At 32.5% G+C, this 12,402-nt stretch overlaps 1 protein-coding gene across 10 annotated transcripts in view; it reads left to right on the top strand.

Annotated features, from left to right (window-relative positions):
* The window catches only part of JMJD1C (jumonji domain containing 1C), a 302,235-nt gene that overhangs the window by 271,713 nt on the left and 18,120 nt on the right, over positions 1-12,402 (top strand). For 9 of the 10 annotated variants that reach the window (XM_025049371.1, XM_025049365.1, XM_025049364.1 and 6 more), the window contains 9 exons: positions 1-94; positions 2,055-2,269; positions 3,155-3,307; positions 5,925-6,014; positions 6,525-6,652; positions 6,829-7,042; positions 7,903-8,117; positions 8,830-9,108; positions 12,101-12,269. The exon at positions 1-94 is cut by the window's left edge and continues 117 nt beyond it. In XM_025049371.1, the coding sequence (XP_024905139.1) occupies positions 1-94; positions 2,055-2,269; positions 3,155-3,307; positions 5,925-6,014; positions 6,525-6,652; positions 6,829-7,042; positions 7,903-8,117; positions 8,830-9,108; positions 12,101-12,269 (1,557 nt within the window). Of the gene's footprint in view, positions 95-2,054; positions 2,270-3,154; positions 3,308-5,924; positions 6,015-6,524; positions 6,653-6,828; positions 7,043-7,900; positions 8,118-8,829; positions 9,109-12,100; positions 12,270-12,402 lie in introns of those variants that run through there. The other variant, XM_025049373.1, reaches the window with a different exon arrangement.

Below are 12,402 nucleotides of genomic sequence, written 5' to 3' on the forward strand. Positions count from 1 at the left end.
TGCAAAAATGCCGAGAATGTAGACTTATTCGGAGTAAAAAAGGAGAAGAACCAACTCACTCACCAGTATTTTGTAGATTTTACTACTTTAGACGGTAAGTGAAAATAGGTAATTGGAGGAAAGTATGTTTATTGGATATTGGAAATTATACTATCATTCTGAGGTTCCCTTCTGGAGGCAGGAATGAGTGTTTAAGCTTCCTTGTTTCTGAAACATTATTAAAAAATATTAAACTATTTTAGTGCTGAATTTTACAATAGCTAACTATTGGGTAAATTCATATTTACATTGCTACGTGTGTTAATAATATTTCTCAATCAGGGTTATTCTTGATGAGAAAATTTTAGTATTTTTTTCTGGAAATGATAGGAAATGGCAGTTTGTTAGATATAAAGATTTTTTAAACGTTACATTGGCTAAAACAATGTCACATTTATATCTGTATTAGCTTACTATTATTACAAATAGTCTGTAAATCTAAGTAAACAATGTAGGCATCAAAATAAAGTCAGAGCATTACATTGGAATACCCATACTTTTATCTTGTTAAACATGTAGCTATAAAATATGAGTTAGGACAAAGATTTGTTAGTACTATATCAGTTTCACAGATTTTGTAGTATATATAAAAACAACTGATAAATCTATATACTACTATAATAATATTACTAAATAATACTGTAATACTAAAAACTTATAGACTTATGAGAGTTCAACTAAAGAATGGTTGAGTAACTCAGCCAGTAGAGACTCGTGTCTCATTCTAGAATCAGCCATTTCTGGATTTTAGTCCCAGCTCCATCCCTTAGTTCCTATATGACTTTATTAACTGTAGTAGGACTACAGCTAAGCCTGACTCATCTACTCACCTGCCTAATATGAATGATAGTGATAACCTAATTCAGAGAGGTTTCACGAAGATTAAATGATAGGAAGTTCAGAAAGTCCTTAGTGTAGTACCAAGCACATATGAAATGCTCTGTAAATGTTAACTGCAGTTATTTTCCTAGTCATCATTATCTTCTTTCTAAGAAGTTAGGAGATGCTTTGCTCTGGCAAATATACTATACTAGTGGCCCAGCAGAGACCCCAAAAGTAGGTATTTTTAGGAGGACACATTCTATATTTCTTCTTCATGGTCTTTCTAGCCACTAATCCCCCAAACTAATTATACAAGGTAGTACACATGGAAGTGCAGAATGATGAAAAAGGAGTGAAGAGAGAGAAAACCTTAGAAAAGCTTGAAAGAAAGAAATATTCAGGTAGAGATAATAACATAAAGCTGAAATACGATGGGTTATAACAAAGGGAGAAATTTGGTTTTAAAAAAAATGAGGGAAAAGGGTAAAGTAAAAGTATTAGAAAAGGGAGTGAAAGGAATGATGGTGGCATCCATTTGAAAAATACAGAATGACTTGTAGTGAACTTCCAATATTCTCAGATTGAGAATTACAAAGATATTTAAGAATAACCAAGCCAGCAAGTAAGGGAATGGCAATTTTGCTTTCCACTTACCCTAAACTTCTCTGAATTGAATAGTTACATTAATTGGGTTCCTAATAAACTTATCTTTATTCTTCTAAATCACATTAATAAAGTATCATTTTAATGAAAAATATGTATGCTCCCAGTGAAAGTCTTAAGGTGATTTAGGGCATTTTCAACTTTAGAGGTTCCTGATTTAGATTATGTATAACATAACAGCATTGCTCTGGGCAGCATTTGGCTCACATTTTAAATCTTGTCCACATCAAACAGTGGGACATAGTTTTCATTTGATTGAACTAAGTGTAAGTGATAGAGGAACTCTTACTTGAAATAACCTAAAATTGGTGCTGTTTATCATTGCCATTTGTGTAACACCATGGGAGTCATCTGAGTTGGTTAAATTTAATAAAGTGTGTATATAGAGTACCATTTCTTGTTTTTTAATTGTAGATGTAAAATATATATTTAATATGAATTAATTATAAATTTACAACTTTAAAAAATAACTGGACTTCTAAAGACAGATACCAAGAGGTATCTAATGCTTGTGTATTTTAATGTTTCAGATTGTCATTTAGTAAAAACGGAGTGGTTAGAATAGATGGTTTCTCTTCTCCTGACCAATATGATGATGAAGCTATGAGTTTATGGACACATGAAAATTATGAAGATGATGAATTAGACATAGAAACTTCAAAATACATCTTGGATATAATAGGTGATAAGTTCTGTCAATTAGTAACATCTGAAAAAACAGCTTTGTCCTGGGTGAAAAAGGATGGTAAGGAAGTTAAATATTAAATACTTAAAACATGGAATTGTATCAATTTCATTTTAAGAATTTTTCTTCAAAATAATGTTTAGTCTTTGGGAGAAGTCCCTAATCTTACCTAGACTTATTACTTTTAATTTTGATGACACTTTATGTACGAATACACCTAATATGTACTTAGGGTAATAGATACTTTCCAATTGAGGTTGAATTGAATGGATTAACAGTTCACGAAATCACAGTAGCATTTTGCTCTTTCTGCCATTATGACATTGTTTAACGTGATAAAGACCCTTTGGATGTGAAATTGGGAAATTTCGGTATTTGCCATGTAGACATAATCTATCCCAGTTATATAAATTTTTAATCTGGTGTGGTTCGAATTAGAGAGATTGTATTTGAATCTCAACTTGACACCTAGCTTAACTGTATGACTGTAAAATGGGAATGATAACTACCTCACAGATTTTAGAAAGTAGGCATGTTAATTGTTTACTTATGCAAAGCACCTAACATACTAAGTGCTCTAAATGTTAGCTTCTTTTCCTTCTCTTAAATCAGTGATTTGCCCCCAGATGACATTTGGCAATAACTGGAGACATTTTTGTTTGCATGAACTGAAAGGCGTAGCGGGTAGAGTAGTAGCATCATCTACTGGGTAAAGGCCACAGATGCCACTAAATATCCTGCAATGCACAGGATAGTCTCCCACAGTAGAACTTTTTTTAGTCAAAAATGTCGAAAGTGCCAAGATTTAGAAACCTTCAATTAGATACAAGTATGTTTTCTGAAGGGAATTACTAATTACTTCAAGAAATCTGCTGTTGCTCTATAGCTTATATATCCTTCAGAGTTCTTGATTTGCTTTGACATTTTTGTTTTTGTGTATTTTAGCTAAAATAGCCTGGAAAAGAGCAGTCAGAGGCGTCCGGGAGATGTGCGATGCATGTGAAGCAACATTGTTTAACATTCATTGGGTCTGCCAAAAATGTGGATTTGTGGTCTGCTTAGATTGTTACAAGGCAAAGGAAAGGAAGAGTTCTAGAGGTTGGTTTATAACTTTACATAAATTTAAATTTTTATAATGTTCATTTACTCTAGGTTCACTCATTTGGAAAATTAGATGTGTGGAGTTCTTTTCCTACCTTAATTATGGATATATAACATTAAGTAAGTTTTGTGGTTTGTTTTTAAAAAGGACCAAATAAACCACAGTTTATTAATGGCTAGATGTTCTAAAATAATACTTCATCTATATCTTTGTAGCCTGATTAGTAGATTCACCCTCACTCTGTCATTTCAAGCAGATAATTTCTTAATGTAGTCCAAATTTATTATATTCAGCTTTGCAGCTTTATGATTCCAGTGTATAGGAGCCTGCAGTCTCTTCCAGAACCTGTTAATTATACACTCAAGCACATAAGTCGCAATTGAATACTTAAAAGTGTGACTTGATTTTTCTAAATATTGGTCCATAAAGTTCAAATAAAAATGTTGAAGAATATGGCACTTACCACTTATTCTCTAGTTTTAAAGAATGAAGAAATTTTTATTATATATGGAAACAGCCTTTGAAACTGTTATCTCTAACTTCTAGATAAATAAAATGATACAAAAACAGTGCTTTCCGTGTTAATACAGCTGGAGAAACAAAGTTTAAAAAGGAAATTACTAAAATGCACCTTTCTCATGCTAAAAGGTTTTAGAAAAGTTTATTCAAGGCAGTTTTGGAAGTAGCTACCTAAAACTGGTAACCTTGAAAGTACAGAGTTACTTGTTTGATATAAAGTCAGTGAAAAGAAAAATTCAAGTTGTGGAAGTACTAGAAATAAAATCATGTTTAATGATAGACAAACCATGATTTTTAGCCATCAGTATCTTTTCTAATGAAAAGATTACTAAGCCTCACCCTTTCTAATCCCTTTTCTTATACACCCAGCACTTATCAGAGAGCCCTGAGCAAGTGGGAAAACATGTTCAAACATCTACTGTTCAGTGTTTCTGTGTTGTGCAAAAGATTAAACATGAGTAAAATCTGAAATCATAATAAAGAATGCATTTTAGGAAATTAAATATTTCCAAAACCATAAAAATATATTTGGACAGTTTCAGTTGATGTAAATAGCTTCAGTGCTATAAAACTTCATGACGTGCATTTTATATTGTTTTATATTTTGTTTTCTCTTTGCTAAATTAAAATTTTATTTTACATTTTGCTATATTTTATGCATATATATAAGCATGAATTCTTTTTCGAAAAAGAATAGGGTATGTATGATAAACCCAAACTGTTGTATTGCTGTCAATTTCCATAGTACTATTAATTTTGAAAGCAGAGTCTTGTTGGTCACCATATTATTTCTTTGTGAGTATAATCTATGTCTTGTTATCTTCATATCTCATTTCACTGTTAAATATTGTAATGAACTCACATTGACTAGATTATAGCTTTATATAGTGGCAATTGTGTCTAAAATATAGGGAGTTAGAAAACATTCACAAGTTACTATGTAGATTTCAGAGGGGAAAGTCAGAAAGCTTTTAAACAATTTTCGACTACATTTGAATTTTATTTAGCATGACACTTCATGAAATAATGGTTCTAGATTTTTTTATGCTGAATTTAATGACCTTTGTGATACTTATTGAAGCTCTTAAAGGCATATCATAAGTAGTTCTCTGTCATGAAATTTATAAGGGAGATCTCCTTAAGATCAAGGTGTTTAATAGCTTTCCTGTGTATGATATGCCTCATACTGTGCCTTAATAGGTTTGCAACTCCAAGTATAGAGCCTTGTTTGAAGGCAATAGTAGCAATTAAATATTATTATTAAACAGCTGCTGGGCTAGATAAAAATGACAAACATGGCCACAGTCTGGAGTAGAAGGGCTCTTTTATAGATTATTTTTTAGAGAAGAAAGATTTAAGTTGATTTGAAAGAATTTACATTGGCTGCAGGTAAGGGGAATGGGAAAAGTGGAAGCAGAGTCAGTTCTAGAATAGGTGCACAATCTGTAAGGAAGAAATATTTACTACTTTTGATTCGTTATGAGCAACGGTCCTGTAAGTTCATGCATAAGCAGGCTGCAGTGATCACTACAAAGCTCCATCATACATTCAGGAATATGAGCAGTCTACTGTTAGTTGGCCCACAGCTATTATTACCTAGTTAAACTACTGTCGTCACTTTCTCTTTCTGGTATATTGTAATTTAGGACATCTCAGAATTTTTCTTCTTTCACTTGTAAAGCAGTGACTTTTTTACGTCTCATGACAGTTCTACATGTCTGAAACAAAAGGAAAATGACTTAGCAATAGCGTCAAACTTTTATTAATCTAATGTACTAAGGTTAGGCAAAAGCCATGTTTGGCACAGAAAATAGCTAAGAAATCAAAGATTAGCTACACAGAAGCTAGAATCAGAGAAGATAGAAGTAACTAATACATTAATGATAATAAAAAATGGTCATTTTGGAAAAGGCTAATGTCGATTTTGTATCTTGTTTTTATAAAATTCTTAGAATGGTGGAATTGTCTTAAGAACCATACATTTGAAGCCTACCATTGACATTTTCTATAATCATTAAGCTCTTTATGTACTAGCCATCAATTTTATATAATTATAAAACCATGACTGATTTAAAAGAACATATGATCTTACAGATAAAGAACTATATGCTTGGATGAAGTGTGTGAAGGGACAGCCTCATGATCACAAACATTTAATGCCAACTCAAATTATACCTGGTTCTGGTAAGTGTAAATACACATTATTTATTTAATAATGTAACAGGTCTTGGTTGCTCCAGAGTATTGGGGCGTATGTAGGAATGTAATAGAATGAAGAAGAGGTTTATCTAATCTTGAATTGTTCTTGCTCCATTTTTTTATATTAAAAAATTCTGTTTATTACATTAGAATTATCTGTGTAATAAAGCTAGCAAGACAAGCCCAGACCAGTGACTAAGAAAGCCATAGAGGAAAGGTTTGAGAAGGGGAAAACTAGAGTGTAGTGAAAGTTTTTATTAGATTTATGATGAAAGGTTATTCTACTTTTTTTGAACATACTGAATTTTTAATAATAGAGGTAAGAGAGAAAAGAATAGAGGACATGAACTTAGTTTAATGATCAAACCTGAAATAGATGGAATGAAGATAAAAATGGAAGAAAAGTCAAAAGATACAAGAAAAGAAAAACTGGAAAAAAAATTCAAAATCTTAACTAGTTATAGCCTTTTTATTAACCACTATTATATTTTGTAGTTTTAACAGATCTTCTAGATGTGATGCACACTCTTAGAGAAAAATACGGTATTAAATCCCATTGTCATTGTACTAACAAACAGAATATACAAGTTGGTGATTTTCCTACAATGAATGGTGTGTCTCAAGTGAGTATAAATCTCTAATTATTCAAATAAAACGTATTGTTAAATTAGCTTTGATATTTGAAATCCAGTTTAGGACTTGTATTATGTTTTCTATCTTACTGTATAAATATAACTACTAATTTTAACTGAATAATTGAAGATAGTATTTTAAAAATTCAATTGTTCTACTCTTATAGGTTTTACAGAATGTTCTTAATCACAGTAATAAAATTTCTCTGTGCATACCTGAGTCTCAGCAGCAAAATACCCCTCAGAAGTCTGAGAGCAATGGCAGCAGCAGTCCAGGGAGCGATGTAAGCACCAACAGCAAGTCAACTCCTCCAGAATCCCAGTCACCACTGCACTGGTTAGCAGATCTTGCAGAGCAAAAAGCCAGAGAGGAAAAAAAAGGTAAATATAATTTATTATCTAAGCATACAGTTGACCCTTGAACAACATGAGTTTGTATTGCGTGGATACGCTTATGTGTGGATTTTTTAAATAGATACCTGTACTGTTTTCAATTCATGGTTGAGAGTCCACAGATGCAGGAGGCCATTGAACTATATACCATTTTATATGACTTAAGCATCCACAGATTTTTAGTATCGTTGAAGAGGGGAGTCTTGGAACCAATCCCCCACAGATATTGAGGGACAACCAAGTTTCAGAGAGTGGGCAAAAGTTATACACAATTTTTCAACTGCATGGAGGATCGGTATCCCTAACCACCCACGCCCCCCCCTCGCCCCCCGCATTGTTCATGAACTATGTAATACAGTATTATAATATAACCAACAATGTACTCTTATACATTAATGTACTGTTCACTTAAAACAATTTATGTATGTCTTTTGCTTGCATTATGGCTTAAATTTCAGTAAAACCATGTCTTTTACTAGGAACTCACCTTCCTGTGATTGCATTAAATTTAGTTGCAGAACCATTTGTGGATGGGCATATCAGTAAAGCCACCAGGGCACTAGATTTGTTATATACCTGTATTTTGTCCCTGTATCAGCTGTAGTATTTTCATTTGTGACAGGTACAGAATCAGCTACCTTTCTATGATATTGAGAAAGCTCTTTTCATATTCAAACTGTTTGACTCCATTTTGAAGAATCTGACCCATCCTTTGGTGTGTGTTGTGGTGAATAAACCACTAGTGCTACAGTTTTACCTTTCAATATAAAATGCCGGGGAACCAGTTTTGTCTATACTTTGGCAGCATGCTTAATCTTATTTGAATTTTGTAAAATGTTTTATTTCAGAAAACAAAGAATTCGCCCTTGAAAAGCAAATTAAAGAAGAGAGAGAACAAGATAATCCTGATTCTCCAAACAGCAGAACATCACCTCCTGTCTCCCAGAATAATGAACAGGGCTCAACTTTACGTGATTTACTGACCACAACAGCTGGCAAGCTACGTGTGGGTTCTACAGATGCTGGCATTGCCTTTGCACCAGTATATTCTATGGGAACCCCAGTGAGTGAGATGCCAGATTTTTGGCTTTTATATGGGCCTTAAGTTTAGATGATTCACAGATTTGCCTGTGAACTACACAATAAATAGATGCAGATGAAATTAAACATACCAGATTACTGGGCATATTCCTATTTGCATGATAACTCATAACTTAAAAGCTCGAGATTTTGTTTTTTTCCAAGGTGAAAAAGATTGGGGGAGGGGCATTTTGATTTCACAAGAGCCCTTAGATACTCCTTCAGAATTTGAAAACTATTTATCTAGTAGGGGGAGGGGGGCAGATGTGGAAGTAACTGTTTTGTTACTTAAAATATTCAGAAATCAATTTTTGTTTTATTCACCAGAGAAAAGTAATAGCAGAATAATTGTATAAATAGGCATAAATTTTTAGTGGCTTTTAAAAGCATGTGGGAAATTCCACTTAGCGTCCCTTCTCCTCATCCTAGCCCTAGAATGTGAAAGGTAGGAAGATCAGACGTCTGTCTGGTTTCTGCAGACCTGGCCTCACATGAGGACCACTAAAGTTCTGGTTCTCATCATCATGAACAATGAACAATGTAAGCGCTAGAGATCCATATCCACTGATATGATTACATATTCTTGAAGGCAGGTATATTATTTGTGTTGATTGTTTGCTATGTTGGTGGTAAATCAAAGTGAAAGTGTAAAAATGTATATATTTCTTCTCAAAATATATTTTTTTTCCTAATAGAGTAGTAAAAGTGGAAGGACTATGCCAAACATTCTTGATGACATAATTGCCTCAGTTGTTGAAAACAAAATTCCACCAAGTAAAGCCTCTAAGATAAATGTAAAACCAGAGCTTAAAGAACAGCCTAAAGAAAGCGGAAAATCTGCCATGGATAAAAACAATAAATTGTACAGTGATATACCACATTCTTGGATCTGTGAGAAGCATATTCTTTGGCTTAAGGATTATAAAAATATTAATAATTGGAAGCTTTTCAAAGAGTGTTGGAAGCATGGACAAGTGAGTATTTTAAGCTGATTTAGTACACTATTAGTGGAACTGAAGCTGGTTGTGTGAACAGGCACAGTGGCTCTCCTTAGGAATAGAAGGAAAAGGGAAAGATACTACTTAACACATATGGCATGGAAGATATCAAAAACACCAAAATGGTTACCAGGGTGAATTCTTATTTTTGGTCAGATTTATATGAATTAATAGGGAAGCACTGATTTTTTTCATTTATCAGTCAGCAGACTTTTAATAAAACCATGTATTTACCAAGTTTGGTACCTCCTTTTTTTTTTTTTTTTTTTTTTACATTTGTATTTTAGTCCAGTTAACAGATTTGCATCTGCTGTTAAAGTGTAATACCAGAAGCAATTTTCTTGAACTGACAAATGATGTAGATGCTTTTTGCCTTTAATGTTTATCCCTAGAATATTTTTATCAAATCTTGAAGTTTATCAAATCTTGAATGACAAACTCCATCATTTAATTCTGTGCAAATAAAAATGATGTTCTGTTAGATCAAAATGTTTATATAATGTTTGATACACATTTCAGATGATAATTTACTACATTAATACACATTTAAGATGTGTATTATGACTTAGTATTTATCATGTTCAGTTTTTTCTTGCTTTCTGAAAAACACCATTGCTATTTTGTTGTACTTTATTCATTATCAGATAGTTACTGAGCACTTAAATAAAATCTCTTCTTTTATGCTGGCTGTTAAAAGATATAAAAATGAGTACAATATGAGTAAGAGCCATTTTAGTACAATGGTTCTCAATCTTTTTTTAGGTTACTAATCTTTTTCAAAATCTGATGAAAGTTTGCTTTCTCTTTTCCCAGAAAAAACACACACCCATGCATTATACATACAGTAGTCCCTTGGTACATGCAGGAGATTGGTTCCAGGATCCTCCTATTTTCAAATTATCTAAATTACTTATGATACCTTATACAATATACATGCTATTTAAATAGTTGTTTGTGGTATTGTTTAGGGAATAACGACAAGAAAAAATAGTATTGTATGTGTTCAATACAGATGCAACCATCATAGACCTTACCTACAAAGTACACATCAGCAACAGTGTAACATCTTTTTTTCCTCTAATATTTTCTGCTCATGGTTCATTGAATCTGTGGATTTGGAACCCATAGGAACAGAAAGCTGACTGTACAATGTTTAGCTTTTTTATTTTTTTTGGTTGGCTCTTCAAGCCCCAATGCCATTGCTGGGTCACAGTTTAGGCCACTAATTTTTCGTGGACTCGAATAGTCACCTAAATATTTTTTAAGCATGTTAAATAGTCTAAGAAATTTATTCAAGGTACTGTGGAAACCCAAAAGAGGGAATGACTAAGCTAGAGTACTAATTTAAAAAGGCTAGTGTGAATTAATGCCTCAGGGATTAAGTGAAATTTTTCTAGATGGATAAGGGGTTGGAGAGAAAAGCATCAGGTATTTAGGGAATTGTTAAATAGTTTTGTTTGTTTGGAACAGAGATAAGAGTTCTGTAGGATAATGGTGAATAAACGAGGTGGTTGAGGTTACGATTTTGAAGGGCCTTTATATATCAGGCTAAAGAGTTTGCACTTTATCCTGTGGATAATAGTTTTAATTCAGGTATCAAAGTGATCAGATTGACATTTTAAAATGACAGCAAAGCAGATTGAGAATTGAATTAGAGGGGAGTAAGACCAGAGGCAAGGAGTCAAATTAGGAAGGCTTTCGGTATTTCAGGAAGATAATGATAATCGTTTCCTAAGGATTCTGCTTCAGAATATTCTAATATTATAATTAACTTGCCTCTATAATCTCTTTAAAAATCTGTTTACTTTTCTCAAGCTTCTAGCCACCATAAGAAGGAGTGGCATAGGGAATATTATTAATAGGTACAGTACGGGCCAGGAATTAATATGTGAATTGCCAATAATAGTTAATTATCTAATAGCTGAACTGTTTTAATAATAGTTGGATATATCATTAAGCCCATTGAAAGGTAGTTTAATGAAGTAGTCACCCAAATTGTTAACCCGACTCCACCAAAACCTTTGTTGTTTTTTTTTTTTTTTTCTTTTGAGATACCTTTTGGAATAAGAACCCTAGCTGGAGGTTATTCTCTTAAGGTTACCAAAATTTAATTATCTTTCAAAGTAAGAGTACTTAATACCTTTTACAAGAGACTCTTAAGTCACAACTTTCTGTGTTCTCTATATCCCGGACTTTTTACTTCATTTATAATAAAGGAATTAAAAAAAAAAAAAACAAAAAAAAACCAAAAACCTGAGAATAGTACATCAAATTGCCTAAGAGGTTTTTTTACATCAGCATTGGAGTTTTAAAAGCTATAAATCTTCAATTGTTGGTTTTTAGTTTAGAAAGTAGCCTTGAAGGAATTTGAATTCACATGATTTCAAAGGAAAGGTTCACTTTCAGGGAATCAGTCAGTAGGCTTAAAATTTAATGTTGTTATGCCTAGTTGTTTAATATTTTTATCATGATCCTTGTGGAGGTAAAGAATGTATGCATATGTTTTAAGTGATATAGACTCAGAATATATATAAATTGTTTTAATGTCAAGGACTTTATTTAAAAATACTATATATTACATACATACAAATATATAAGTAAGTTATGTTCTGTCTATAAAAATTAATCTGTAAATAAAACATCCCAAAAATCCATATTTATAACCATTTAGAAATGAAATTTTTAATAGAGGCTTTCAGACTTCTTTCCTGAGAATTACTACGTGCATTTATTTTTCTTTTCAAAGACGGTAATGTATTCTACCTGGCATTCTATCATCACTTTTTCTCTTTGACAGCTATTGTGAACATCTTTCCAGGTCAGGGACTATTTTTAATATCCTCTCATTCTCACAATTTGTCATTAGTCCCTAAACTTAACATTTTATCCATTTGTTATGTGTGTATGAAATCAGATTTTGAAAGTGTCCATATACCTTTTAACTTTTATTTATGTATTTATTTATAAGCCTGCAGTGGTTTCTGGTGTACATAAGAAAATGAACATTAGCTTGTGGAAGGCGGAATCAATTAGTCTTGATTTTGGAGACCACCAAACTGATCTCCTGAACTGCAAAGACAGCATTATTTCAAATGCCAATGTTAAGGAATTCTGGGATGGTTTTGAAGAAGTTTCAAGTATGTTGTTTTTTGTTTACTGTACTGTTTTGTTAAACATAGCCCCCCAAAACAATAAATTACATACGACTTAAACTTCTATGTTACTTTCTTGTCTAATAAAAAGAAACAAGTACAGATGCTCTTCAATTTA

This window comes from Pteropus alecto, unplaced genomic scaffold (assembly GCF_000325575.1).
Source record: "Pteropus alecto unplaced genomic scaffold, ASM32557v1 scaffold155, whole genome shotgun sequence".
In the NCBI taxonomy this organism is placed as follows: Eukaryota; Metazoa; Chordata; class Mammalia; order Chiroptera; family Pteropodidae; genus Pteropus; species Pteropus alecto.